This window comes from Amphiura filiformis, chromosome 11, assembly GCF_039555335.1.
Source record: "Amphiura filiformis chromosome 11, Afil_fr2py, whole genome shotgun sequence".
NCBI classification, from domain to species: Eukaryota; Metazoa; Echinodermata; class Ophiuroidea; order Amphilepidida; family Amphiuridae; genus Amphiura; species Amphiura filiformis.
In genome coordinates this window covers 52,279,299-52,306,210 of record NC_092638.1, presented here as the reverse complement: position 1 = coordinate 52,306,210, position 26,912 = coordinate 52,279,299, and the positions used below count along the sequence as shown (strand labels likewise).

Here is a 26,912-nt window from a genome sequence, read left to right as displayed (position 1 = left end):
AATGTTACTTAACCAGCAGCCTTCTTGCTGTTGGTTACTAAGTTCTTTTCTTGATGTATATCCTGATTCACTGGTCCTGCGAAGACCACTGTTCAGCGAAGTCCACTCATCAGTGAATCAATCTTACTTAACCAGCAGCCTTCTTGCTGTTGGTTACTAAGATCTTTTCTTTATGAATATCCTGATTCACTGGTCCTGCGCAGACCACTGTTCAGCGAAGTCCACTCATCAGTGAATCAATCTTACTTAACCAGCAGCCTTCTTGCTGTTGGTTACTAAGATCTTTTCTTTATGAATATCCTGATTCACTTGTCCTGCTAAGTTCACTGTTCAGCGAAGTCCACTGAAGACCTCTACATGCTCTATATCCTTTGCATAAAATCCCAAAATCCCATACAATCTCCAAAATGGTGCTATTTTCACCTTTCACACAATTATTTCAAGCACACAGGCCTACCTCCATATCAGCTCTGTTTCTACAAACATTGACAAAAGTGATGTTTCATAAACCAGACTTCAGCACCTCGACAGAAAAGTATATTCCTTTCTTGGAAGAGGTATACGTACTTTGACGTAGACTAGATCTCCGATATTCCTGGATAGAAATATCCATTTCACTTTCTAGGGGAATACCCAATCCATAAACTAATCCATCACACACCAACTCTTGCAAGGGGGTTTCCCATCCCTCATGGAATAACTTTAAATTGTAAACAAAGATAAATAATCAAATTTAATTACCCAGGGCACATCACACGGTGTTCACCAGAAACTTTTGTTTATATTCTGGCTACACAGTTTGCCTCGCTTTCAGTTTTCCGTTCCGCTAATTGCGGCTTGATTGGAGTAGGTTGAGCCAAAACGCCATCAAAGGCAAGATGGGTGCCAATTATAAGTATCGGTGCAGCTCTTTAAGGAATGCGAGTCTGACTTTTATCATTATTAATACTATATCGACTAGCCCCAGGGGCGCAGCAAGAACTTTGGGGACCATGGACAAGGTGCAGTGCGATGCCTTTTAACATCTGCTTTATCAGCGCTATCCCTAACACACTTCATTTTCGCTTCTGCTCGGGGCCCCATAAGCCACGGGCCCCTGGACTTCGTCCACCCTGTCCACCCACTTGCTACGCCCCTGACTAACCCTCCAAAAATATATACAATACTTAATACTCATAATAAAGTTCGCATCTCAACAACAATACAGGCGTGGCCTGGTCAAGGGAGGGGGACCTCTTACATTGGTCCGTCAGTCGGGGGATATTTTGACTATATTTGTCTTCATTTTGGGGGTATCGTTCTTGGCAATCGACACCTTCTATTCCCACAGTTGTAAAATCGATCCTACGCACGTATCTCATCAGCAATACCGACTAGATGTTCTAGCACTCCCTTTAAAGAAACTTTCCGTAGTAATCTTCGTAATTCGGCTTCATCATCCTGCCAATGTCCCTGAATCTCTGCTCACTGGATAGCTCAAAAGCCTGCAGCAGGCTCTCGAACCACAAACATTCCGGTTTCGACAACAACATTGGTGCTAGTCGATCAGCTGCTTTCATAGGTCCCTGGTGCTCCATATAATACTCTACATCTTCTTTGTCTGATGGAGTTAAAACCTCTTGAAGTAGAGTGTGCAGTTGACTGGTTCTCGTACCTTTCCGTATCATACTCCAGAAATGACGAAACGTCGCTCTACTTGCTAGTACGTCTGGTGGTGGCATCTTCGTATCTATAAATGAAAAACATGATTTACATAACATAAATTATACCATTAAACAACAGCAAGTGAGGGAGAGACTGAAGAAAGGTTGAAGCAAATCATAAAACATAATATTTACCCGCTGGTAGCTGTCCATCGCTCGGCTCCTGTAAGTTAAAACAAGCAAATTTATGAAAGGTTTGATAATTAAAAGTACAAAACTTCACTTTGACATTTAACTTCGTTACTGTTACCAAACATTGTAGTTTTATAATTATGCTAGAGTTCGTGAAAAGCTGCAGAGAAATGATCAAATTTGTCAATAACCCTCTTCCATTTGTAGTTTGTTCACAACCATCTGTAGGTAAATGTGGATATTAATCAAATAATAAGCACATGTCTCTACGATTTGTAAGTTTCCCTTCATGAAGTTTAGAGTGTATTTCCAGTTATGTAAGACACCAAAACTTATTTGGTCTATAGCACTATCTGTCCGGTTAGGTACCGATGATTCTTTTTGTCATACCCTGGTGATGCAATAAAGTGTATAATGACCACACATATAAGAAGTGACTCGTATATAGAGAGAATACAGGTACAATCATCTTACCTTATCGTCATGTTCCTTCAGCATCATCTCATCAAATGCTTCAACTGCTTTCCTATTTCCCACCAGTCCATGGTGAGCTATAATAGCTCTGAGATTACCCAATTGTCTTTCTTCGTCTTTACTGCGAACCCACTCATTGATCAGAACTGGAGTGATTCTACTTCTAGTTGTAGTACACCGCTTCTCTATGCTCCTAATTGACGCTCCTGTAAAACCTAAAGCAGATGCCAAAAATCTGTAGCAGGTACCGTCAGATTCAGCTTCATCAGATGCGAGACAGTCATCCATTGCCTCCAAGGTAGAGGTTGGTATCCATTTGGAATGACACTCAAGTCCTAGATGTCTTATGAAGAATGGGTCGTACCCGAGACAGATGATGTCTTCTACTTGGTCGTATCTGTCAAGTACCGTGGGGTCGTGATACACCTTCCCTGCGTGACGCTTCTCTGCTTCCACAAGTTCCTGCTTAGGGAAGGTTCGTACTTGTCTGTAGTCAGCCGAAAGCGGGGAGCATTCTTTTAGATCTCTTGAGCTGAGAAATAACATCGTGACCGATGTGCCGGGAGAATGGTCCGATAGTTCATACCAAATAATCCCCACTGCTTCGCGGACTCTCTCAAAGCAAAGACGTCTGTCTTCTTCCCCTCGTCCACGTACAATCACGTCGATTCCTTGTTTATCTCTGGTCATTTGTACTAGGACAGACATACCATTGGCAGAAAACTTCAGCCGATTCTGAACCGGAATGACGTGCGGACCGTATTTCTTCATAAGTCTCGCCTGTATACAGGGGAAGGTCGTTGGCGTGTATATGTCGAGAGTATCTTCGCTGCACTGCATACGCCGACCGTATATTTCGTTGCAAGGAGGGTCTGGGTTCTGACTCCAGATGTGTGATTCCATTTCAGATGGCAGCTTGGCAGGTATGAAGTAGACGTCTTCAACATATTGTACGGCTAGCTCCAGGTGCATCATGAATATCATCAGTAACTTCACGTCTATGTTAGGAACCTGGAGAACTTCGCTGATTTCATATGACGTGTACACCTGCTTCCTTGCTTCAAGCTTTGGTTGAGAGCTGGGCATGTTAGTACCGGCAAACAAGCGACCAACTACGGTTGAGAAGAGCCAATTGGGATCAAGAACTATGTAATCATCCATTTCTTCCGTTGGTAGATGTACTCTGTATATCTATGGAGTAAATAATATACAAATAAACATGCGTATTGTAACGGTTTGTCGAATTTTGTTTTTCTTAATTTAATTACTGAATGAATAAGTACTTAAAGGAAGTCTCCGGCAATCACAACATTATGCCTTACATGTTAGAAAAATAATTATCAAGTACGAACCCCGTGGTTTTATGTGTAAAATAAACTCACATTGACCATAAAACGAATAAAAACAACCCGTTCTCAACACGCGATATTCAAAATTCCCGCGCCGAAATTGTCTAGTGCAATGACGTCATGGAAATTTGTGTGCGATTGTAGTCAGTCTTCATTGTATTACTGGGACGTTATAACACCAGACAATTTCGGGAATTTTGAATATCGCGTGTTGAGAGACGGCTGTTTATATTCGTTTTTATGGTCAATATGAGTCCCTATCTGAAAAAGTCTTTGATACGCCACTGACTGCCAGAGAGGCTTGTCCTAGTACACAATCCCCAGTCTTACCACGCCCATGTCGTGCAGGTCTACAGTTGCTGCTCTGATCAGTCTCTCTGTGACATCTGATACACCGTCAACTTGTTTCACTTGGTAACAGTATTCGGAGTATGGGATAATAGGTGGTCCTACTGGCACCCACGCATTCTTGTTTTGTTCAATTTTGTAGCACAATCCTTTGATTTTCTTTGACTTCTATAATAAATAATACAGATTACAGAAAGGTTGTGGGCTTGAATCTCGGCGCGGCCATGCTTGTTGTGTCCTTGAGCAAGACACTTAACCGCGATTGAACACTTTACATCCAGATATATGTACGGGAAGGTAAGAAGACTCACTGTCCGGAAGACTATAAGTCTGCCTTCCGACATTTTTTTATCGGAATTGCAATGAACAGTAAAATTACATTGTTCTCGTATTTGTTAAGTAGAGTATTTTACATATGTATTGCAAAGAGTGCTAAAATTGCATTGCTCACGCACTTGTTAAGTAGGCTATTTTACATTGGTATTACAAGAAGTGGTAAAATTACATTGCTCACACACTTGTTAAGTAGGTTATTTTACATTGGTATTGCAAAGAGTGGTAAAATCACATTGCTAACAACATCTCGCACTTGTTAAGTAGGACAATTTACATTGGTTTTGCAAAGAGTGGTAAAATTAAATTGCTCTCGCACTTGTTAAGTAGGATATTTTGCGTTGGTATTCAAGGAGTAATAAAATTAGATTTCATTCGCACTTGCCAAGCAGGCTATTTAACATTGGTATTGCAATTCGTCTCTGTTAATGTTGCAAGCAATGGTAAAATTACATTGCTCTCGCACTTGTTTTAGCAAAACAAGATTTTTTTGGATATTGGTTCTCATGAAAGCCAATTATTCCGTTACTCTTAAATTGCCATATAGAATGTACATAACTTAGGAAGTACATAAAATAGGAAGTACACTTACCCTGATAGAGGTGGCCAGTGTTTCCAACTTGGTGTGGAAATCTGTCATGTCAAACGACATTCCTAAAATGAATACATCTTTGGAAATATCCAAGAAACTTCCGAATTTCAACACGGCTTGGCGAACATTCTTTGCTGCAAGGTTTCTGTAGTAATCTATATATAACACATAACATATTTAGAATGATATTTTCACCGATTTATGAAACTGATTCGTATAACTGGGATGTGTTTGCGTGGCACAATGATACTCCCCTCTTGTGCAGGAGGTCTCTCATTCAATCACAGTAGTGGCTACTGGTTCTGGTATTTGGCTTGAAAAAAAATGTCTGAATTTAATTAGCCACAACTATAGACAACTATAGATTAATTTCAGACATCCACCCCCCCCTGCATTTCCCCACTGTATATTTAGTATTTGGTATATGAACTAATGACAACTCCGTCCTTCCTTCGGAGTGGTTGCTAATCCGTCAGTCTCATATACAGGATGTAATATATGCACAGTCTCATAATTATACAGGGTATAATATATGCAGTCTCATATACAGGGTGTAATATATGCACAGTCTCATAATTATACAGGGTATAATATATGCAGTCTCATATACAGGGTGTAATATATGCACAGTCTCATATACAGGGTGTAATATATGCAGTCTCACCATATACAGGGTGTAATATATGCACAGTCTCATATACAGGGTGTCATATATGCACAGTCTCGTATACAGGGTGTAATATATGCACAGTCTCATACACAGGGTGTAATATATGCACAGTCTCATATACAGGGTGTAATATATGCACAGTCTCATATACATATGCACAGTCTCATATACAGAGTGTAATACCTGCACATGTATGATGTAATTACGTCCAATTACGAAAAGAATTATGATAATTACCCATGGCTATCCCAATCCAAACCGGTTGTTTGTTTAAGGGAAGTCTTTAATATTCAGTTGAAACAGTAAAATAGAAATACATTTATTACCTTGCCTATCCTCAGGTATGATGTCAAAGTGTGTTGCTACTAAAGCCACTTGAGGTTTCTTCCCATCGAAACATCTGTTGACAGCCTTGACAAAGGCAAGCCAGTAGTAGATCTATTAAGAAATAGAATGGTAATAATTGCGGAATACGGACCGTGGTTTCTCTTGTGCGTATACACTATTAGCCTTTTCGAGATATGACGTACACAATAGGAGGGCAGTCTTCAATATGGGTAAAACCCGGCAAATTCAAAAGACTTTACCCATTTCGTGCAGCGCCATCCTATAATTGTGCCCGGCATATCTCGAAAGGGTTAATTGGATTTACACTCCGTCTTGTTCTTTTTATTGACCTTCTTCGTCATCTTCATCCTCGTCTACTTTTCCTTCTTTGTCATGTTCTTCCATTCCTCCTTTTTCTTCTTCTGCCTCGTCCTCTCCATTGTCTTCTTCACCTTCCTCTTCTCCTCCTTATTCTTTTTCCCATTTCTCATTCTTTCGAGATGTCACTCTCGCTCTCTCTTCTAGCCTCTAGAATATTCCTTCTTCTTTTCGTCCTCGTCGTTTTTCTCGTCTCCTTCGATTTTCTGTTCATCTCTTCCTCTTCTCTTCCTTTTCATTTCTTCATAATTACGGGAGGATATCATTGCAGCAAAGGAAGCGTTTTAACTAACCTCATCTTGCTGTTGCAGCTTTGCCCGCCTTTCATTGCTTCCATATACCTCTCGAAACAGGTCATACACCACAAGAATAATGGCGTTCTGTGCCCCTAAAAACATCCCATGCGTGACATGGTACTCCATTTGCCCTGCACAATCCCACACCGAAAACTGTCCAGCTGTGCCTACTGGTTTTCGTTCAACAGTGATACCAGGCGTTGGAATGTAGGAGCTTCTGTCAACCTGAAACAGTTAACACAACAAAAGAGGGTTTTTTAATTAGAAAATAACTTGTTTAAAACAAAAGGCAATCTAGAGCTAGGGTTAACATCTACTATTTTCTACAGTAGTTGTCATGGTTGATGACTTTGATTCCAAGGTTCTTTCCTGATACTTTTTACCAGGTTCATATTCTAAAATCCGAATTAATCGTTTGATGTTTAAAAAATGAAACATTTATGTATTTTATTTCGCCATTACAGCGTTATAAATGCGTAAGGAAGCTGACAAATTTGTCATATTTTTATCGATATAACTCAGATGGTTCCAAAAAGAACTTTAAGTGTAAAACTAAAAGTGCTTTTACGATATTTTACAAATTACAAACTTGTGATAATATCACGTCGTAGCCTTGTAATTACCCCATACATTGTATGTCGTACCATATATTTCTCCTGGTCCATGGAATTCTTCAGCGTCGTCTTTCCCGCTTCAGGATGCCCGACTAATAACAGCTTGACGACCTCCACCGGCCTTTCACCAGTCTTCATAAGCTCTTCATCAGCTTGGTTCTAAAGTAGATGCATAATGGATAATTATTATGCAAAAAGTCTTCATCGATATTTTCTCACTTTATTAATTTGTTGGGGTGTACACTCTTTCAAAACGTTATCTTTCTATATAAATGTATTAATGTGTTGACGAAAGCGGTCAAACACTTGCCTGAGATGATTTTTAAAAGTGTTCGGTACGTGAGCGGCTGAACGTGATGACGTCATCCAATAAGCATAAAACGAACTTCGAACTGAGACATATCAAAACCTCTCATCGCCCTTTGAAAGTTCGCGGGCGCATTATGCAAGCCAATTGGCATTCTTTGGAAGTCGATAAGGCCATCTTGTGTCACAAACGCTGTGACTGATATGACAAGGGAGTCAACTAGCCCTTGTCTTTCCCTGCATGTATGATACCCAAGTTGGTACTCCACTATAGATTTACGATTGATTTCAGGAAATTAAATGGTTTATGCCCCCGTGAAAATTGTCTTTTATAATGATGAAAATACATAAAAGCGCGAAAACCTTGAATTCAGGCAAAGCAACCTGAAAACTCACATCTCTGAATTTCATCTGTTATAATCAAAAAGTAATTAGTAGGGTTTTCTTCTTAAATAGGCCTACATGTATTAGGTATATTAAATTATTGGGAAAAATTTTTGTGTACCCTTCTTTCTCGTTTGAGTGTTTTTGCAGCAGATCGGTTTTCTTCAGGCCATCCATCTTCTGGTATATCGCCATTCTGAAAAGTTACAATAGAGCGGCAGTAAATAATATCATATGTTACTCTCTTGACACTGATGGTTGCTTATAATTACATTTTATTGAGAATTCATACTAGAAATTCATATTTTGATGACCTTTTGTTTCGTTTTCCAATCATTTGCCAATGGACTATTCCATTTTTCAAATGAAGGTGTCTAGGGTTAACTATTTTGAAACCCATACCCCCTCTGTAAGTGATTTTTACCTATATCTTCTGCAACTGGAGTATATATTTCAAATGGAAGTTTACCAATCATCTATTCGATTCTATGTGGACCACTTTAGCTAAATCTTCCACGGGGAGTGTGAATTTCAAATGCACCAGCCCATATCAGGACTAGTTTTGATCAGCATGGTTATATTTTGAAAATAAATTAGTTGCATGCTAGTTTGTTTATTTCCAAAGAGCCCTTGGTGTCCATTAAACAATGTTTCTCCAATGTTGACTTACTTTGTTAGCGGCAAGAGCGTCAGCTCCACATTTGACCAAGGCGGCACATATCTTATCATCTCCTCGACGTGCTGCATAATGCAAGGGAGTGTCTCCTGCCTGAAAAACAAGAAAAATACCATAAAATTTCAAGATAAATGTTCAGTCTACTTTGTTTCTTTCTCTCTGCCTGCTCTTTGATTTTCCTTAACGTCATCGTCATTATTCATCATCATCATCATCATCATCATCATCATCACCGTCATCATCATCGTCATCATCATCATCATCGTCATCATCATCATCATCATCATCATCATCATCACCATCGTCACCATCATCATCAACATCATCATCATCACCATTGTCATCATCATCATCATAAATGCCGTTTTATTATCATCATCATCAGCAGCAGCAAGAGCACCAGTACCTGCATCGTTGTTGTCATCATCATCATCATCATGATCAACTATCATCATCAGCGTCGTCATTGTCATCATCATTTTCACTACCTTTCTTTTTAACACATATACCGTATTGTTTCATAACTTTCAGTGAATCCGTCACTTCCAAAAATTTTTCATCACTAAATAACTGGAATTATATTGAAAACAAAAAATTACGAACACAAACCTGATCTTCGACATTGACTTCCGATCCATGCTCCAAAAGAAACTTACAAACTTTGTCGCTACCACGTTGTGCGGCCATGTGTAGAGGGGTAACCCCATCCTATAAATTGAAGCATTAGAAATTCATATTTATCATAGAATTCCGAAATAAAATGTGAATATTTTGACACTTTGGCTACGTAGAATAGTCTTTGTGGTCAGGATAGCGCTTGTGTAGTCAGATAAGCAAACAAACAACAAACATACACACATTATACAAAACAAACCTTTCCTTTGGCGCCGATCAAATTTTGATCTTTGTCTACATACATACATACATAGATACATACACATTTACAAAACAAACCTTTCCTTTGGCGCCGATCAAATTTTGATATTTGTCCAGTAAGAACTGACAAATGCCTGGACGTTTTAACGTTGCGGCAAAGTGAAGAGGAACATAGTCATTCTGAAAAAATGGTGAAGAAAAAAACACATTTAATTTTCCGCTTATTATTATCTGTCACCGTAAGTATATATGTTGTAAAGTTTTCGTGTTTTTTTTTCTTTATTCTTCTGATATCCAATAAATATTAGTTTAAGTATTTCTCTTTACCCAGAGGCTGACAGTAGGGCCTAAATTTGTTCACTTCATTTGTTAGGAGTGTGGGTTTCCTTTTTCTTAATCTTTATCATCAAGTCCCACTTTTCCTTATTACATCCCTTTCCTATATGTCAGCATGCTTAAATAATGCTTTTTTTAAGGATTTTGTTTGCGCTTGGTTCCATCAGGACCCAAGCGTGTCTCTGCACGAAGCGACAGTAAACAAACAATAAAATAAATAAACAATACCTTATTTTTTGCGGTGACATCTGTCCCGTACCTATTTACTAGGGATTCGCATATGTCCTTCTTGTCCTTTCTTGCCGCGATGTGTAGAGCGGTATTTCCTTCCTAAACATAAAAAGCCACATACTAATTTATAAATTAAGATAGGCCAATTACACTCATTAAACGTTAAACGTGCTTTGTAATATATTTGATATGACTGTGTGGTCTTAGAACTTTTCACCACTCCTTTTTGTGTGGGTCATCCTTTCAACAACAAAATATCCACTTTTAAAGGCTCAGCTCATCTTGGCTACGGGGCGGTAATATTTACCAAAAGCATAATATTTACCAAATCTTCATCAGTCGTTAGGCTTGTAATATGGTATGAGTAGTGCAGAAGCAACTCGAAGACGATATGGAGATCATCACTTTTCGCATTCTGAACAGCAACGAGGAACGGTGACATACCAGTCTAGTTGTCGATAAGAAACATGAAGCAGTTCATTAGATCATTCGGATTTTTATAGTCCGAAATGGTGCAAAAATTTCAAATGCGATGTAGGCCTATGGAGTTTTAAAATACGAGACATCGCTGTGGATCTAGAGTTCTATATACTTACAATATTTCTACCACCAAAAGCGTATAACATTACTTTGATAAATTAATTAATTTGAAAATTAAGCATACAACAGAGAATAATACTCAAATGCTATAGCTGCAATTTTGTGGCATGGAATATAACTACAATGTTAAGATTATATTGCAACACTTGGCCTTTTCAAGTTCCCAGTTTTCATCACATGGTATGGTTCAATTCCAATTGCTGTGGCAAATCTTATCAATACCTTTGTCCCATGCTTTTGTCAAGTTTACATGGTTTTGTTTTAGTGTTGTTAAGTTGTGCTAAATTTACACTTCATTGCTCAGCGACGAGCGATTGGTTTTTGACAACGCTACTCTCAACGCATCAAAGCACGCTACCTCCTTGTTCCAACACCAATCGCTAGTCGCTAAGCGATAAAGTGTCACCTTACAACCTATTCAAATATTAGTTCAAATATTAGTTGGAATTTTGTCCAAAAGACTTTTTGGAAGTTTTCTGTAGCCTATGTGTCAAAATTATGGGACAGGCTGTGGTAGGATCTTAGCCACAACAGTGGGAAACTACGTGACCAAACTAAAACCAAGAACTTGGAAAGGCCTATAACTGTTGAAACAGTGTGTCGTATTTGGATGCATTATTATTTTGATCATGCTATTACAGCACAAAGGCGGAGTAATAACGATCGGTTTTATTTTCTGCTAATGAACTTACTTGGTTTTTGATGAAAGGATCGGCTCCGAATGCTATAAGAGGTTCATAAACATCTTGTTTTGCTTTCTTCATCGCAAAATGGAGTGCTGTGTTCCCATCCTATGATTCAAGGAATTATACCAAATTAAATGTTTGAAAGTGAGAACGGGAGTGGGAAGAAAACTATTGCTAGATTAAGTTGCCGATATAAAAAGTGTTTTAATACAGATTAGGATCTGGTCTATCAACGTGCCTAAATTAATAACTTACATCAGTTGTTGCATTCACAAATTGTAACAGTCGGTCTCTTCGTTGAATATTATCGCGTGCTTTTGCAAGTAATATTTTCAGAACAACATCGTTGTTTTCCTTAGCAGCGTGATGAAGTGGTGTCAACTTGTCCTGGAATAATATCGAAAGGGAAAATGGTTGGCCATTAATATGTTCGTCAGGGGCGTAAGCAGCTTTCTTGGTCGGGAGGGGGGCAAAATAAAATTTCGGGACACAGACGAAAAAAATGGCAGTTGCATTACACATACATATACTGGGTTTTTTTAGAGAGACTTTACATGTCTTCGGGCTTCCAAGAAGGGATTTATTGGAACTTCGTGCGCGCGTAGCGCACAAAAATTTTGTATTTTACATTATTTTCGCCCATGATATGGATGAAAAGGGCTTCATTTCGACAATGTGCACGCGTTATAGCGCGCAAAATTTTGGTATTCAACAATATTCTGGCCCATGATCGGGGCTCCTTGTCCCTTTTCTTTTCCTTTGACTTCCAGATTTTCTCTTTCATTTCTTGTCAGAGGGGTACTTTTTTCTTTTATTTTTTGTCAGTACTGATGTCGATATGATTGTAAAAGCAACAACAACAACAACTACAGACCTTGTCTATTGCTGTAATATCAGCATTTTTGGAGAGCAGCAAATTACATGTTGTTCGGTGATTTCCCATAGCAGCTAAATGTAATGGTGTCCTGAGATCCTGTAATGTGAAATCAAATTAAAAAGGTCTAAAGAAATATTGGAATCTGAAAAAAGGTGAATGAATAAAAGCAAGATATACTTCGATAAGCATTATTTTTCAATGGACTGCTTAATTTTCAATTTGATCCATAGGAATGAAAGTACGGTACTTTTGGGAAAAGGGTATTTCACATGTTAAACAGCGTTTGTGTAAACTTTTACACAACCTTACTAACAGTGTAACACTTAACTGTCATGCAAAGTCAATAGTTAGCATTACCTTGTCACCGTCGTTGATGTAAGACACGCCACCAAATGTATCGACCAGAAGCTCACATATGTCAGCATGTCCATCATTTGAAGCCAAATGAAGAAGGGTTCTCTGTTCAAAATTCTGAAATCATTTCAAACAAGAAAAGTCTGTAAAAAGATAACCATAACTCAGACGTTTGTATAGGCTTATACCGTAATGATCGGAACATGGTTAAAACGTGGTTGAGATACCGTACGAACAACAATTAGTATGTAACTAAGTTCAAGGAAATATAGGTGCAAATGATTTAAAAAGTTAAAAAGAGATGATTTATATTAACCGATGTACAACAAACCCACATGCAAGCCTCAGCACAATTTACAGAAAAATGCCGATCCTGAAGATTATATAGTAATTCTGACTATACTATTCTGAAGACTGAAGTATGATTGTGTACATTGAAATCCATATATTTATACGTACAATATACATGATACATGTCACATTAAATTATGCATTGTTTATATTTGGACGTCGACTCCATCACATACCATTATTTCTTTGACAATAAATCGTTCTTTTAGAAAAGAGTATCCGATTACCCGGCTTTCGCGGTTTCCACAACACACGGAATATAGTTTTAGAGGATGGTGGCTAATTCAGCGTATAGGTGAATGGCTTGTCCTTTGAAGGAAGAAATCGTAGGACCACCCGGAGGACCACTTACCTCGTACTTATGTCCTATGTCAACTTGAAGTGATTCAAGAAGAACTTGAGTGGACTCGTAATGGCCACCAGTAACGGCAATAAGTATCGGGGATTGTCCGCTCTGCAAAGTATAATAATTTTCATCTCTAATGTGTTACAAAACATACCTTGCGGACAAAGAAAATTAATACAAACTAATTTTGATACACCACTACAGGTATAATTGATATTTCAAATCTGTAAGACATAACTCAAGTTTGGAAATGATTTTCTTTCTAATACTTAAATTATCATTTCAGTAGGCAGGCAGTGTTTGACTAACCTCATCTTCGATACAAGGACTGGCTCCCTGCCTTACCAGCAATTCACATATGCCAGGACAGTTTCGGTGTGCAGCTAGATGTAAAGCAGTCCTCCCCATCTAATAATGAAAAAATCAATCAAAAGATGTCATTTGTTCTAACTTGAACGAAAAATACTTTACAAGTATGGCTGTATCGTCAACAATGTTCTATTGTAATTGAGCTTTATTGCAATAAGCTTTAATATTCATCTAGCGTTTTTGCTCCAATTTCTATAGGCTATAATTATATTGCATTTCTTTTGATCAAAGTTCGATGAATTGGCCCTTATATTATTTCTTTCGTAATATGGACAGTAGTAATTTTTGCTATATTATTAACATGACCTCAAACCCGCACATTCTCTCATTGATCTGTGCTTTCTGAGCATTGATTTTGGAGAATATTCAGATAATCTGTAAGGGGGTCTGATCGTTCTCCGAAAAGTTTGTTGATAAAGTCATTAATTTCTCAAAAATCTCAGTGTAACAAATTACGGTTAAAATAAAAGCCATTATTAGAGGCCTTTAGAATTATCGTATCATTATAATAGGTCTGACACCAATGTAAATATTTCTATTGTCAGTACCCTTAAGGGGGTACTACACCCCTGGCAAATTTTTTGTCTATTTTTGCATTTTTCTCAAAAATTATAGCGCGTTGGTGACAAGTAAGATATGTATATAATAGTGGCAAGGACTACAACTACTGCACTGTAAATTCAGCAACTCAAGGCAAGTAGTTATTGATTTATTGATCAAATATTGGTTTTCCCTCATTTTTGACTGTAACTCCACAACTGTTGTCTGTGCTGAAATAAAATTTACAGTGCAGTAGTTGTAGTCCTTGCCCCTATAATATACATATCTTACTTGTCACCAATACGCTATCATTTTTGAGAAAAATGCAAAAATAGGCACACAATTAGCCAGGGGTGTAGTACCCCCTTAAGTTACCTGATTTATGGCGTGTATTTCAGTTTCCGATATCAGCAATAGTTTGCAGACTTCTTCGTTATCACGCTGCATTGCCGAATGCAGTGCTGTGTTAAGTAGCTGTATAAATGGAACGTCATATCATGTGGATAATGATTTATTCGTTGATTTTTATTACAATGTGATTATTGTGTACATTTGCAACTCCCGTCGTCCACAATATCTATTTTTTCTACATAGAGAATTCCTTGATTGACCTGATACCCTGTCAAAAGACTTAAGAAGACTTAAACTATACATAACAGTTGTTTTTAGGTCGAAATTTGGCCAGATAACGAAGATACAAAATTTTGAGTATTTTGGCCAAAATTTTCGGATGTCCAAAAATGGTGTCAAAAGACTTAAGAAGACTTGAACTATAAATAAGAGTTGTTTTTAGGTCGAAATTTGGCCAAATAACGAATAACAAAATTTTGACATTTTTGGCCAAATTTTTCGGATGTCCAAAAATGGTGTCAAAAGATTGTAGAAGACTTAAACTATACATAAGAGTTTGATTTTAGGTCAAAATTTGGCCAAATAACGAAGATCCAAAATTTTGAATATTTTGGCCAAAATTTTCCGATGTCCAAAAATAGTGTCAAAAAACTGTAGAAGACTTGAACTATACATAAAAGTTGTTTTAGGTCGAAATTCATAAAAATAAGGAATTTCAAAAACTTTATATTCAACGTATTTTGCGAATGTCTAATCTCTAATCTCGAGCCAACTTCTCCACGCTCTTTTACCGCTACTCCTATACAAAAAAAGTGCTGTAAAATTATCGAAATTTCCGACAGTAAAGTTGCCTGCAATGTTTCGTAAAAATATTCTGTAAACTGGTAAAAATATGTAAATTATTGTAAAAATAGATAATTCCATATTTTGACAGAAAATTTGCAATCTTTTAATACCAAATAATATAATTACCCCATCTAAGATGTTAGGATCGGCTCCGGCAAGTAGCAGCAGCTTGCATGGTTCAACGTACCCCTCTTGTGCAGCTTTGCTCAGCAACGTTTGATGTGACTCTGGATCCTGAGCAGTAAATATATTTTAAACAAGTTAGTCTTCCACCTACAAGCTGTATCAAAATGATCGGTATACAGGCCCGTAGCCAGGGGAATGTGGGGGTGCAACGCACCCCCCCCCCCTAAACAAATTTGCAAAGTAGGGGAAAGTGGGGTAATGCCGGACTGTGGGTAATCCCGGACACGTCGATTGCAGCTAAACGGAGAAGGGTGGTACTATTATACTACCTTAGGGTATTAGCTACCTCAAGGTGTACCTCACGTGTACTACTACCAGCGCTTTGGGTCTCGTCTTTCTTTGTGAAAATTACGAAAAAACAGAAATTGTCATTTTTGACTTTTTATCTGAACAGTGATTTATTAGCTGGGTGACAGTTAAAGCGACAAGGGACACAGATTAAGTATGGCTGAAAATTATGTTTGATACTTGATTGTTAGCTGGATGTATGAGTTCTGGTATCTTCCATACGCGTCGGTAGAACAAGCACTGAAAAAATAAATCGAGACCGTGAGGGGTAATCCCGGACACACATGCGTCTCTATACAGATGGGGTAATGCCGGACACTTGTTATTTCGAAAATATAGACAACAACAACAGCCCCCATAGTTGCATGCTTGAGGTAACAGAAGTACCTAATACATTCAGGGATTATCATCCTACTCCACTTTCCTCTTAGCAACAATCATGTGTCCGGGATTACCCCGTGTCCGGCATTACCCCATCATTTTTTTTTCATTTGGGTATTTAATTATAACTTATTAACTATAGATGAAAAAAAAAAAAAAACTGGTTACTAGTTAGAACATTACTCCTACTTTGCATTGATATGATTTTCACTGATGAACTTTATTTAATCTTGCACCTGTGTAGCCTTAACGAAAGGTGCCCGGGATTACCCCACTTTCCCAAAATTTAACAATTTACGAGCTGCAAAAAACTGGATTTTTAAAAGCTTTTTTGGTCAAAAAAGGTCAAAATTTGGGGAAGAAAGTCCACTTTTCACAAAATTGCCCCCCCCCTTGGAAAAAAGTCCACTTTTTCAAAATCAGCACCCCCCCCAAAAAAATCCTGGCTACAGGCCTGTCGGGTATACCTATCAGTTTTCAGTTTCCAGTTTTCAGTGCAAAATGCAACATAAAGTTCACCTAATAGATCAAAGTTGTGAAAGGAAGAGGCTGCATGCTCTGGATTGTTGTGACCCATTTCGATTATTTTTTGATGCCATGCAGGTTATAATTTAAAGATTATAATTACCCAAAATGTGTTTGGATCGGCTCCGGATACCAAGAAGACTCTAAACGTTTCAAAGAAAGCCTCATAATCTTCATCCGGTTCTTCTGTCCCTCCAGTTGGTCCTTGTTCTCTCTGTTGCAACAATTGCTCCAAGACGACCACATTCGTGGGCTTCTTGTGCCTCTGTTTGACCATTCTTGACCGTCTCTTGCGCCAATCCTTGACCGTTGGTGCTCCTATGTCCTCCATTAGGGATCTAGCATCAAAATCTGGTTGTTTATTTGATTTAGCTTTCATTTCTTGCATATGATTGAATAAATATTCCGCTGCCAGCCGAAATGAAGTCTGTTTCGACTGAAATGATATACAAAGGAAGATTTAAGACGTATAGTCTGGCTTGAATGTTTTAGATAAGCGTTAACAATAAAATGATTATTAATTTTTGAGAACACTTTTGATGATATTAGAAGAATTTTTTGATTTCAACACTATATACTTAAAATTTGATCGCTTATCGGGAGCGCTTTCACAGTACCAACTGTGTCCTCAGAATTCAGTCTACTGTCTTTCTGATGCAACAACAGGAAGTACATTTTGAATCAGTTTAAATTTTTAACTGAGAGTAGAAGACAGGCCCGTACGCAGGGGTGGGGTGGGGCTGCGGGGTGCGACCCCCCCCCCCCTAATTTGGAAAATTATACAAAAGTCCCAAAATTTCAGAATTTGCGAGCGTAGCGAGCCAAAAAAATCAGGTTTTTTACCCTTTTTGACAAAAAAGTTCCAAATTTTTGGAAGAAAGTCCACTTTTCACAAAATTGCACCCCCCAAATGAAATCCTGCGTACGGGCCTGGTAGAAGGACGTAAAATTAACATGGTATAGTAATAGGGCCCCTAGTTCTTGTGATCTGTAGTATACAGGTTCCTTATCAAATAATTATATTTCAGTTGTATACCTGATTTGTGTATGTGATACTCGCTCCTGCAGTAATCAGGAGCCGAGTAATGGCAGCATCCCCATTCCAAACGGCAATGTCAAGCGCTGATTGGTCATCCTATGAAGGAGAAGAATGGTATAGAAGGAAGAATAAGAATAAGATAAAGATGGAGAGGAAGAGGAGGAACAGCAAGAACAAGAAGACGGAGTAGAAGAAGGAAGAGAAGAAGGAGAGAATTACGAGGAAGAGAAGGAGATGATGATGATTTAGAAGTATAGATGAGGAACGAGGAGTAAACAAATTAACACGTTTTAAGGGGTACTACACCCTGTGGTAAATTCGTGACTATTTTTTGCATTTTTCTCTAAAAATAATAACACACACAAGTTATATTTATTTTATCAGCACGGAATCCCTTACTACACTGTAATTTCAGTGACTAAAGATAAGCGGTTCAGTTTATATGATAGAAAATGAGGTACATTCTAGTGGTACCACTTTTCTTATCATAAATAACGAACCCCTTGTCTTGGGTCACTGAAATTCCATTGTAGTAATTGGATTCCTTGCCCCTATAATATACCTAACTTTTGTTGCCACTGTGTTATTAGTTTTTGAGAAAAATGCAAAAATAGACACAAATTTATCGAGGTGTGTAGTACCCCCTTAAGGGAACTGGAATGAGCGTTTTGAGCGTTTCGACAGTATTTTTTGTGGGACATGAGAGCACATCGGACATATCGAATTGCATTCTGAATACGAAGAATGTCTTTCTGATATCAAATAATTTTCATTTTATGAAATTTACGATATAATACAAATTTTATGACAAATTAATAAAATTTGATATTTTTCACATTTTTGAGATATAACAGTCCTCGAAGTAAATTTTATAAATCTAATGATATATTCTTAAAGTGTATGTAGCTGGGAGGAAAAGCCGACGATCAATTGAAAATTTTGACCTTTCATATTGAAGATATGGATTTTTTCCCCAAAAGACCTTTTTTTTTTTTTGGTGTTTTGGGGAAAAAATCCATATATTCAATACGAAAGGTCAAAATTTTCAATTGATCGTCGGCTTTTCATCCCACCTACATACACTTCAAATATAAATCATCAAATTTATAAAATTTACTTCGAGTAGGCCTACTTTTAAATATCAAAATAAATTTTAATGATTTGCCATAAAATGTGTATTACATTGCGAATTTCAAAAAATCAAAATTATTTGATATCAGAATGACATTCTTCGTATTCAGATTGCAATTCGATATGTCTGATGTGCTCTAATGTCCCACAATAAATACTGTCCAAACGTTCATACCACTTCCCTTAAACGTTATTACCATTGACTCATCTAGAGTAAAATACATCTTTTATAACGGTCCTTTATATAATCAATGACCAAATACTGCTGATTAACTCATTTGTGGCATGATGAATTTATATCCAAGAGAAACAAGAAAATATTACAAAGGCGAGTTTAAAATTGAATTATCTTTCAACTTTTCAAATATATAGGTCTAATGTATATTGAAGTGAATAGCATCCAAATATAAAAATAGTTACTATAAGTATAAAGATAACAAAATAGTTTCAACAAACAAACACACCCACCACACACCCCACCCCCATGCACCCCCACCCCCACAAACACAAAGATACAAACAAACAAACATACGCCTATATATACCTCATCTCGGGCGTCAAGATCCTCCCCTGCTTCAACTAACAAACGACACTGCGCTATCGCACTCTTCTCGACAGCACTATGAAGCTGTGTTTTTCCGCTCTGTAAAATGTAATGAGAGAGATAGAGGTATAGTTAGTATAGGGTCTATGGTTAGACAGCAAAGGAGACATATACATAGCAGTCTCAAACAGAGACAGAGTTGGACTGACTGAACGAAGATAATAAGTGTAGGCCTAGTATTACCACTTCATGGCCCAGCAAACACAAAACGCTTTCGACATCATTCGCAAAAGGTTATAAAAGGTTGTCAGAAAACGTTTAAATGTCGGGTTATATAAAGGGTACATTAATGGTATAAAACGTTTTTATAACATTAAATAACATTTGTTGGTAATTTACTGCACAGCAAACACAAATGTTTTACAGAAAACATTTTAATGTCGGGTTATATAAAGGGTATAAAAACGTTTTAATAACATTCCAAAAACATTTTTGAAAACTTGGTACAAATCATTCCAAACAGAATGTTATTTTGGGGTTGAAAAATATTTTGCAAAAATGTTTGCCCAAAATATTTACAATAACGTTTTTAAAATGTTTTCAAGACCTTTATATAACCCGACATTTAAATGTTATTAAAACGTTTTGTAAAAAACATTTTAAGAACATTTCTGTGTTTGCTGGGTGCAAATATTTTAACATGTTTTAAAAGTGTTGACAAAATATTTGGCTAAAAATGTTTGCAAAAATAGTTTACAATGACATTTCAAAACATTTTTAAAATGTTGTTTCATGTTGTAGTGTGTTTTCATACAAAACGTTTAAAACGATTTCATGACCTTTATATAACCCGACATTTTAATGTTATTAAAACGTTTTTACCTAAACCAAACCCCAAAATATAACATATTTAAAACGTTTTAAAAACGTTTTTGTGTTTGCTGGGGGCGTAGGCCTACCTACAATCCTCGTCGAAATGTGTTGGGACACTTAGAGAAAACGTACTATGTAGGCCTATAGGAATACGAGTAATATCCTTTTGATATCATATAATTTTGATTTTTTTTTTTGATATTTGCGATATTTCCCATTTTATGACAAATGATTAAAATTGATATTGTTTAGGCCTAAATTTTTTATATTTGAGAGTCCTTGGAGTAATAAATCTAATGATATAAATGTACTTAAAGTGTATGTAGCTGTCCTAGAAAGACCTGGGGAAAAATGTATATCTTCAATACGAAAGGTCAAACTTTTCATATGATGGACGGTTTTTCATCCCAGTTACATAGGCCTACACTTTAAGCCCTACATATTATTTGATTTATAAAGTTCACTTCGAGGACTGCATGTTAAATGTCAGAAATACCATTTTTAATCATTTGTCATAAAATTTGTATTATAGCAAACAAACAAACACCCCACCCCACCACCCCCACACACCCAACACCATACCATAGCCTCTGCGGCGCCAATCCTCCTATTAATGTTGGCGCCAATCCTCCTATTCATGGTTGATCGCATGTAATATTTTACAGCACTGTTTTCTGCGTGGAAATGTTATGCAGATATCACAGAAACCTATAAAATAAAAATATCAGGTAAAAATATCTGAAAATATATTTAAATCATAATACATATCTGGGGATTTAAATAATAGTGCACGCCCGCCCTCTATATAATATTCCCGTTCCACTGAATATTCAGATTTTCCCGGATAATTGACCATGTTGACATTTTAGTACATGGTGTTACGTAGAATTATCATAAGTCAGTGCAAAATTTGCTACATTTGTGGAACCAATGCTTTTTAGCTTCTGAATACCCCTACAAACAAAACCTGAGTTGGTTCCATTTTTTTCGAATGTGTCTTCGGCGGCCATTTTGAAATTCAAAATGGCCACCATATTTAGTCTTTTTTAAGCCGTATTTGTCCCGAAAACACACAAAGTCATATTTTTCTTAATGATTATTTATACTTTTGATTGTCAAAATCCACTAAGAACATAATTAGGATCATTTTCTAGAATCCAAGATGGCTGCCAAATCCAAAATGGCCGCCAATTTGTCTAAATGGTCTGCCAGCTATCAGGACATTGATTTCTTTCCTTTTTCCTGATTATTTGTCCCGAAAACACACAAAGTCATATTTTTCTTAATGATTATTTATACTTTTGATTGTCAAAATCCACTAAGAACATAATTAGGATCATTTTCTAGAATCCAAGATGGCTGCCAAATCCAAAATGGCCGCCAATTTGTCTAAATGGTCTGCCAGCTATAAGGACATTGATTTCTTTCCTTTTTCCTGATTATTTTCACTACTTATGTTTCTGAGAATCCACTGAGAAATAAAAACTTAATTTGGGACATTTTCTCCAATCAAAGATGGCCTCTAAATCCAAAATGGCCACCTTTTATTAAAATATGGCATACCGCTTTAGGCAATTACTATCATTGAGAGTAAAATACATGTATCTCATTTCTGTCAGATATGGATAAGAAAATGATTCTATACATCTTAAAGTAGTGCAACAATATTGTTTAAGGAGAATATAGGTGCATTTCAAAATGGCCGCCAAAGTGTCTTGAAATTGGCTAAGATTAATTTTTCAGCATTTATGCAATGAAATGCAGAAAATCATGTTTTCAAAAGTTGAAATTTTAATATTGTAATTCAACTTTAGACATTTATGATAGAGCTGACCTTGTAGTCATCATCTATCTATCTATCAGTATTTTCAAGTTCATCAGTTTGGTGCACAGCTGTATTGGTCTCACTCTTCATCTGCTCCACAAGCACATGCTTCTGTAACAAGTCAGATTGTGTCGTCTGCAGGAACATCTTCTGGAGCATTTGCTTATTCCACATCCGTACCTAACAAACTCGACAACAGACTCGGGAGCTATTGCAATATCTGACAGTATAGGTACTGGAATGTTATCTGCATTACTCAACTATCCTAGCTTGAACGGGTCTGGAATATTTAGATTTACCACAAGGTCTTGACTCCAAACATATGCTTGCATATGCGCTCACAGAATGTGTTGATGCCACGCACCAGAAGTTGGAGGTATTTTATCAATCCCCCTGGTTGGCTCTTGAAGCGTTTCCATCTCAGTTTTTCAGATAAGTTGGCCTGTAGCTAGGTCATTTTTTGTGCCCATGAGCCTGCACAAAAACCTCTCACAGCCTGAAACAACACCTTGAGAAGGCATTCCTGCATCACCAAGTTGACTCAGAGCTGTGAGTTCTTCAGATGTTGCTTCAGTGAGGGCCTTGAAAGCATTCTTCTTGCCTACACCTCTGATATGTCCACATGTGTTGCATCCTGTTAAACAATGAAATCTCGGAAGCGCTGCTGCTTTTGATATCCCAAGACGGATATGTATTGGTTTCAGTAAGATTTTCCTTCTGTTGTCACGTGTTCCCATAAGCATGGTTGTCTGCAGACCAAGAACTGTGAGTCTTTGAAGAGCAAGTACCATAACATCTTATCTTGGGTCATGATATGGACATTCTTTCCCGCTTCAGAGATCTCTGATGCATGTAGCATGATTAGAGTGTCTGCTTCCTCTTGTGTACCAATACCTGTCGATGGCTGAACATCATTCATGTTGCTTTTCACATGCAGACGTGTTAAAGTGACTACTGGAATCTTCAGCTGCAAAACAATCTGATGACAAAACAGGTGGTACCTGAAAACATCAAGAGGGGCATACTGAACATGGAGGTTAGCGGGCAGCAAGCACTCAAATCTTTTGTTGAGCAGCGCATCTGTGGATCAACTGATCTTATGACCAAAGTTAAGTTTCTCAACTGGGACGATATGTGCAAAACCCTTAAACTAAAAGGAATAAAGGGGGAAGTCGAATTAAAAACAAACAAACAAAATCGAGTCGTCAAATCGACCTTCAAGAGGTTATCTCCAATTATGAGTTCACAGGCATCAATTTAACACTGATGAAACCTGATGGATCGTTGCCAACGTCAGACAGTAAAAGTAATCTGATACATGCGTTAGAAAACTTGGCTACAGAGAAGGAAACCAACAGTGAAGATAACATTGATTTGCATCTGAACACTTTCGTGGTTGTTGACGGCATGTCAGTAGTTCATAAAATAATCTCTGCAGTATCGCCAAAAACATGCAAAGATGTACAGTAGTAGATGCCTTCACCACGACTATATAAAGTAGATGCAAAAACTATTATAAGGTTGCCGTGTAATCTCTGATAATTATGGAAGAGAAAACTCAATCAAAGATATAATCAGACGTCGCAAATTAGGAGTCCAATCATCAGCGAGAGCCTACATTGTTGCTAACACAACCCCCATCCATGACTCAAAGCTATTTTTGGCTAACAATGAAACTAAGGACTCCCTCACAATCTATCTGAAAAGCAACATGAATGATGTTCAGCCATCGACATGTGTTAGTACACAAGAGGAAGCAGACACTCTAATCATGCTACATGCAGCAGAGATCTCTGAAGCTGGAAAGAATGTCCACATCATGACCCAAGATACAGATGTTATGGTCCTTGCTCTTCGAAGACTCACAGTTCTTGGTCTTCACCATGCTTATGGGAACAGGTGACAACAGAAGGAAAATCTTGCTGAAGCCAATACATAGGCCTATCCGTCTTGGGACATCAAAAGCAGCAGCGCTTCCGGGATTTCATTGTTTAACAGGATGCGACACGTGTGGACATATCAGAGGTATAGGCAAGAAGACTGCCTTCAAATACGGCTTAAGGGGGCGCAGCACTAATTCAGCGCCCCATAGGATAACGTGTGATTTCGGCCTACTTCAAGCGCCATTTCTGGCGTCCCTGCAATACTTGGCAAAATAAATTTGGTATCAAATTAAAGCTCTGTTTCTCTAGATTCCACAACTTTTGTCGGCATATATCGATGACCATTGACTTTTTTCGCTAATTTGCGGTGCAAAAAAAAAGAGCTAAAAATATACTAAACTCACCACTCACATTTCAAAATCGGGTTTTCTCTTAATCCGCCACAGAGAATTGCTTTTGAGATCAATTGTCTAGTTTTTATCTGCATGTTATCATTAAAGACACTTGCCGAATTCATATGAGCCGATATTGAGTGATTTAAAGTGAACATGCCGGTAGATATGGTCGCTACAATCTCATATTCACTATGGACTATATTAGCCGAATTTCGTTGTTACATAAAATGCGGAGTGATTTAGTGTTGCGCCCTCTTATAAGGTGTTAAAAGTTTTCAAAATTCACATTTATTACTCATTAAGTAAACTAGAGAAAATTTGAAGCTCAACACTGAAGATTTCATGTCTCTGCGACATTCCGTTCAAGAGAAATGATGTTTTAAAGATCAGTGCCGAAATGCCGAAAATCGAATATTTCGACTTTTCCTCCAATATGCGAAACTTTATACAAAACTCACAAAATTAGTGACAGACGACAATTTGAGCACGTCTTTGAACCAAGATTAATTTCTTTTCTATATTATCAGTGTTGCCATTTTCTTTGGGAAATCATTTATTACTGAGTCTCAAGTATAATACACCCCCCCGTTCCAGTAGTAACAATTGCGATCTTTGTGTGTAGGCCTACTGAATATCCAGCAAAACGGCTTCATGCAGATTAACAATGTCTATTAACCTTAAAATCCATTTATGAGCCTTTTTGAGGATTTTTGGACGCATTTCTTGACTTTGAAGGCGCCTACTCGGCCAATAAAGTGTTTTTTCCAATAATTTTTCATGAGGATGACTTTTTGTAATCTTTGTTTATCATCATGATGGAAATAGAACACATTTTGTGAAGCGCGTCTCTTATTTTGCGCGAAGAATGTAAAAGGAACGCGTTCATAATGACGGCCGTTACTAGGGGGCGCAGCACTAATTCAGCGCCCCATAGGATAACGTGTGATTTCGGCCTACTTCAAGCGCCATTTCTGGCGTCCCTGCAATACTTGGCAAAATAAATTTGGTATCAAATTAAAGCTCTGTTTCTCTAGATTCCACAACTTTTGTCGGCATATATCGATGACCATTGACTTTTTTCGCTAATTTGCGGTGCAAAAAAAAGAGCTAAAAATATACTAAACTCACCACTCACATTTCAAAATCGGGTTTTCTTAATCCGCCACAGAGAATTGCTTTTGAGATCAATTGTCCAGTTTTTATCTGCATGTTATCATTAAAGACACTTGCCGAATTCATATGAGCCGATATTGAGTGATTTAAAGTGAACATGTCGGTAGATATGGTCGCTACAATCTCATATTCACTATGGACTATATTAGCCGAATTTCGTTGTTACATAAAATGCGGAGTGATTTAGTGTTGCGCCCTCTTAAAAAAGTCTAAATATGGTGGCCATTTTGAATTTCAAAATGGCCGCCGAAGACACATTGGAAAAAAATGGAACCAACTCAGGTTATGTTGTAGGGGTATTCAGAAGCTAAAAAGCATTGGTTCCACTAATGTAGCAAATTTTGCACTGGGTTACGTAACACCATGTACTATTTTGGCGGAATTCCCCTAGCATGCGATCACGCAATAACACTGCTATAGCGCTGCGCTGTACTCTAGCATTCAGTTTTAAATTTTTCGGCCCGGGTTTAAGTTCCGTATCTTAAAACAAAATATTATACAATTATTATTGAGTATTAATTAAACTCTTGTTTTTTCTTCACAACGCGGGCAATTTTAATAACTCATAAATGTCTATACATGTCTATTTTGCAGCAAAATAACTTCGCACTTTGTTTTGCAAGTGACAATGATCTTGACGATTGACATAATTATAGATTGATTGTTTTTTGTTGATAAGAGTATACATTTTATTTATAGCAATTTAGAATGTCAAAATGTGAACATCTTCTTGAACTAAAGTCCATATGACTGATCAGCGGTAAATGCACCTCAATACAGTGGCAGGGATAGGTGTTTTTCCTATGCATTGACAGTACAGCGCTGACTCGGTGGCAATTTATGTTGTGCATGATGGAGTAGCTTATTTTTAACTGCATTTTACAAAGTGGCAAAATTACCAAGTTTGATATTTTAGTAAATAAAAGAGACCAGCCTGTTGCTAGTAGGGCCTATAGCCTACTTACCGTAACTTTTGAAATTTCTTGCAAACCATGATGACAAAAGATAGGCCTACTTCCATGCATATGGTGTACAATGTGAAACGAAAAATTCCCTTTATGGCTATTTATAGTTTAGCCTACATGACATGCAATACCATTTGCATATGCATATGCCTATATAGTGCGGTCGTATCATGTGTGATTGTTGTCTCTTTTTGACAAAAGTGCGAAATATTATATAGTTTTGATTGTTGAATATTGAGATCAAAATGAAGTTTCACATTTTCTTCGTTCTTCTTTTATTAGTTAAAAATATAACCCATGTTAATGTGTTGATGAAGTGATATCGAAAGTTTGTTTCCAAAATTGTAATGTCTGTAATA

General features: G+C 37.4%; 1 protein-coding gene across 1 annotated transcript; it reads right to left on the bottom strand.

Moving 5' to 3' along the window:
• Positions 1 to 26,612, bottom strand: LOC140164985 (uncharacterized). The gene is made up of 27 exons (XM_072188391.1): positions 26,554 to 26,612; positions 20,895 to 21,020; positions 19,440 to 19,538; positions 17,762 to 17,860; positions 16,829 to 17,161; positions 15,472 to 15,579; positions 14,524 to 14,622; positions 13,549 to 13,647; positions 13,246 to 13,347; positions 12,546 to 12,659; positions 12,186 to 12,284; positions 11,567 to 11,698; positions 11,318 to 11,416; positions 10,351 to 10,473; positions 10,023 to 10,124; positions 9,537 to 9,638; positions 9,192 to 9,290; positions 8,577 to 8,675; positions 8,028 to 8,102; positions 7,247 to 7,375; positions 6,600 to 6,827; positions 5,928 to 6,039; positions 4,932 to 5,086; positions 3,989 to 4,174; positions 2,310 to 3,500; positions 1,839 to 1,866; positions 1 to 1,729 (listed from the first exon to the last, which is right to left on the bottom strand). Exons 2-27 carry the CDS (start codon positions 20,961 to 20,963, stop codon positions 1,395 to 1,397), a joined length of 4,416 nt encoding a protein of 1,471 aa, XP_072044492.1. The 5' UTR covers positions 20,964 to 21,020; positions 26,554 to 26,612; the 3' UTR covers positions 1 to 1,394.
• Between the last annotated feature and the right edge of the window lie 300 nt (positions 26,613 to 26,912).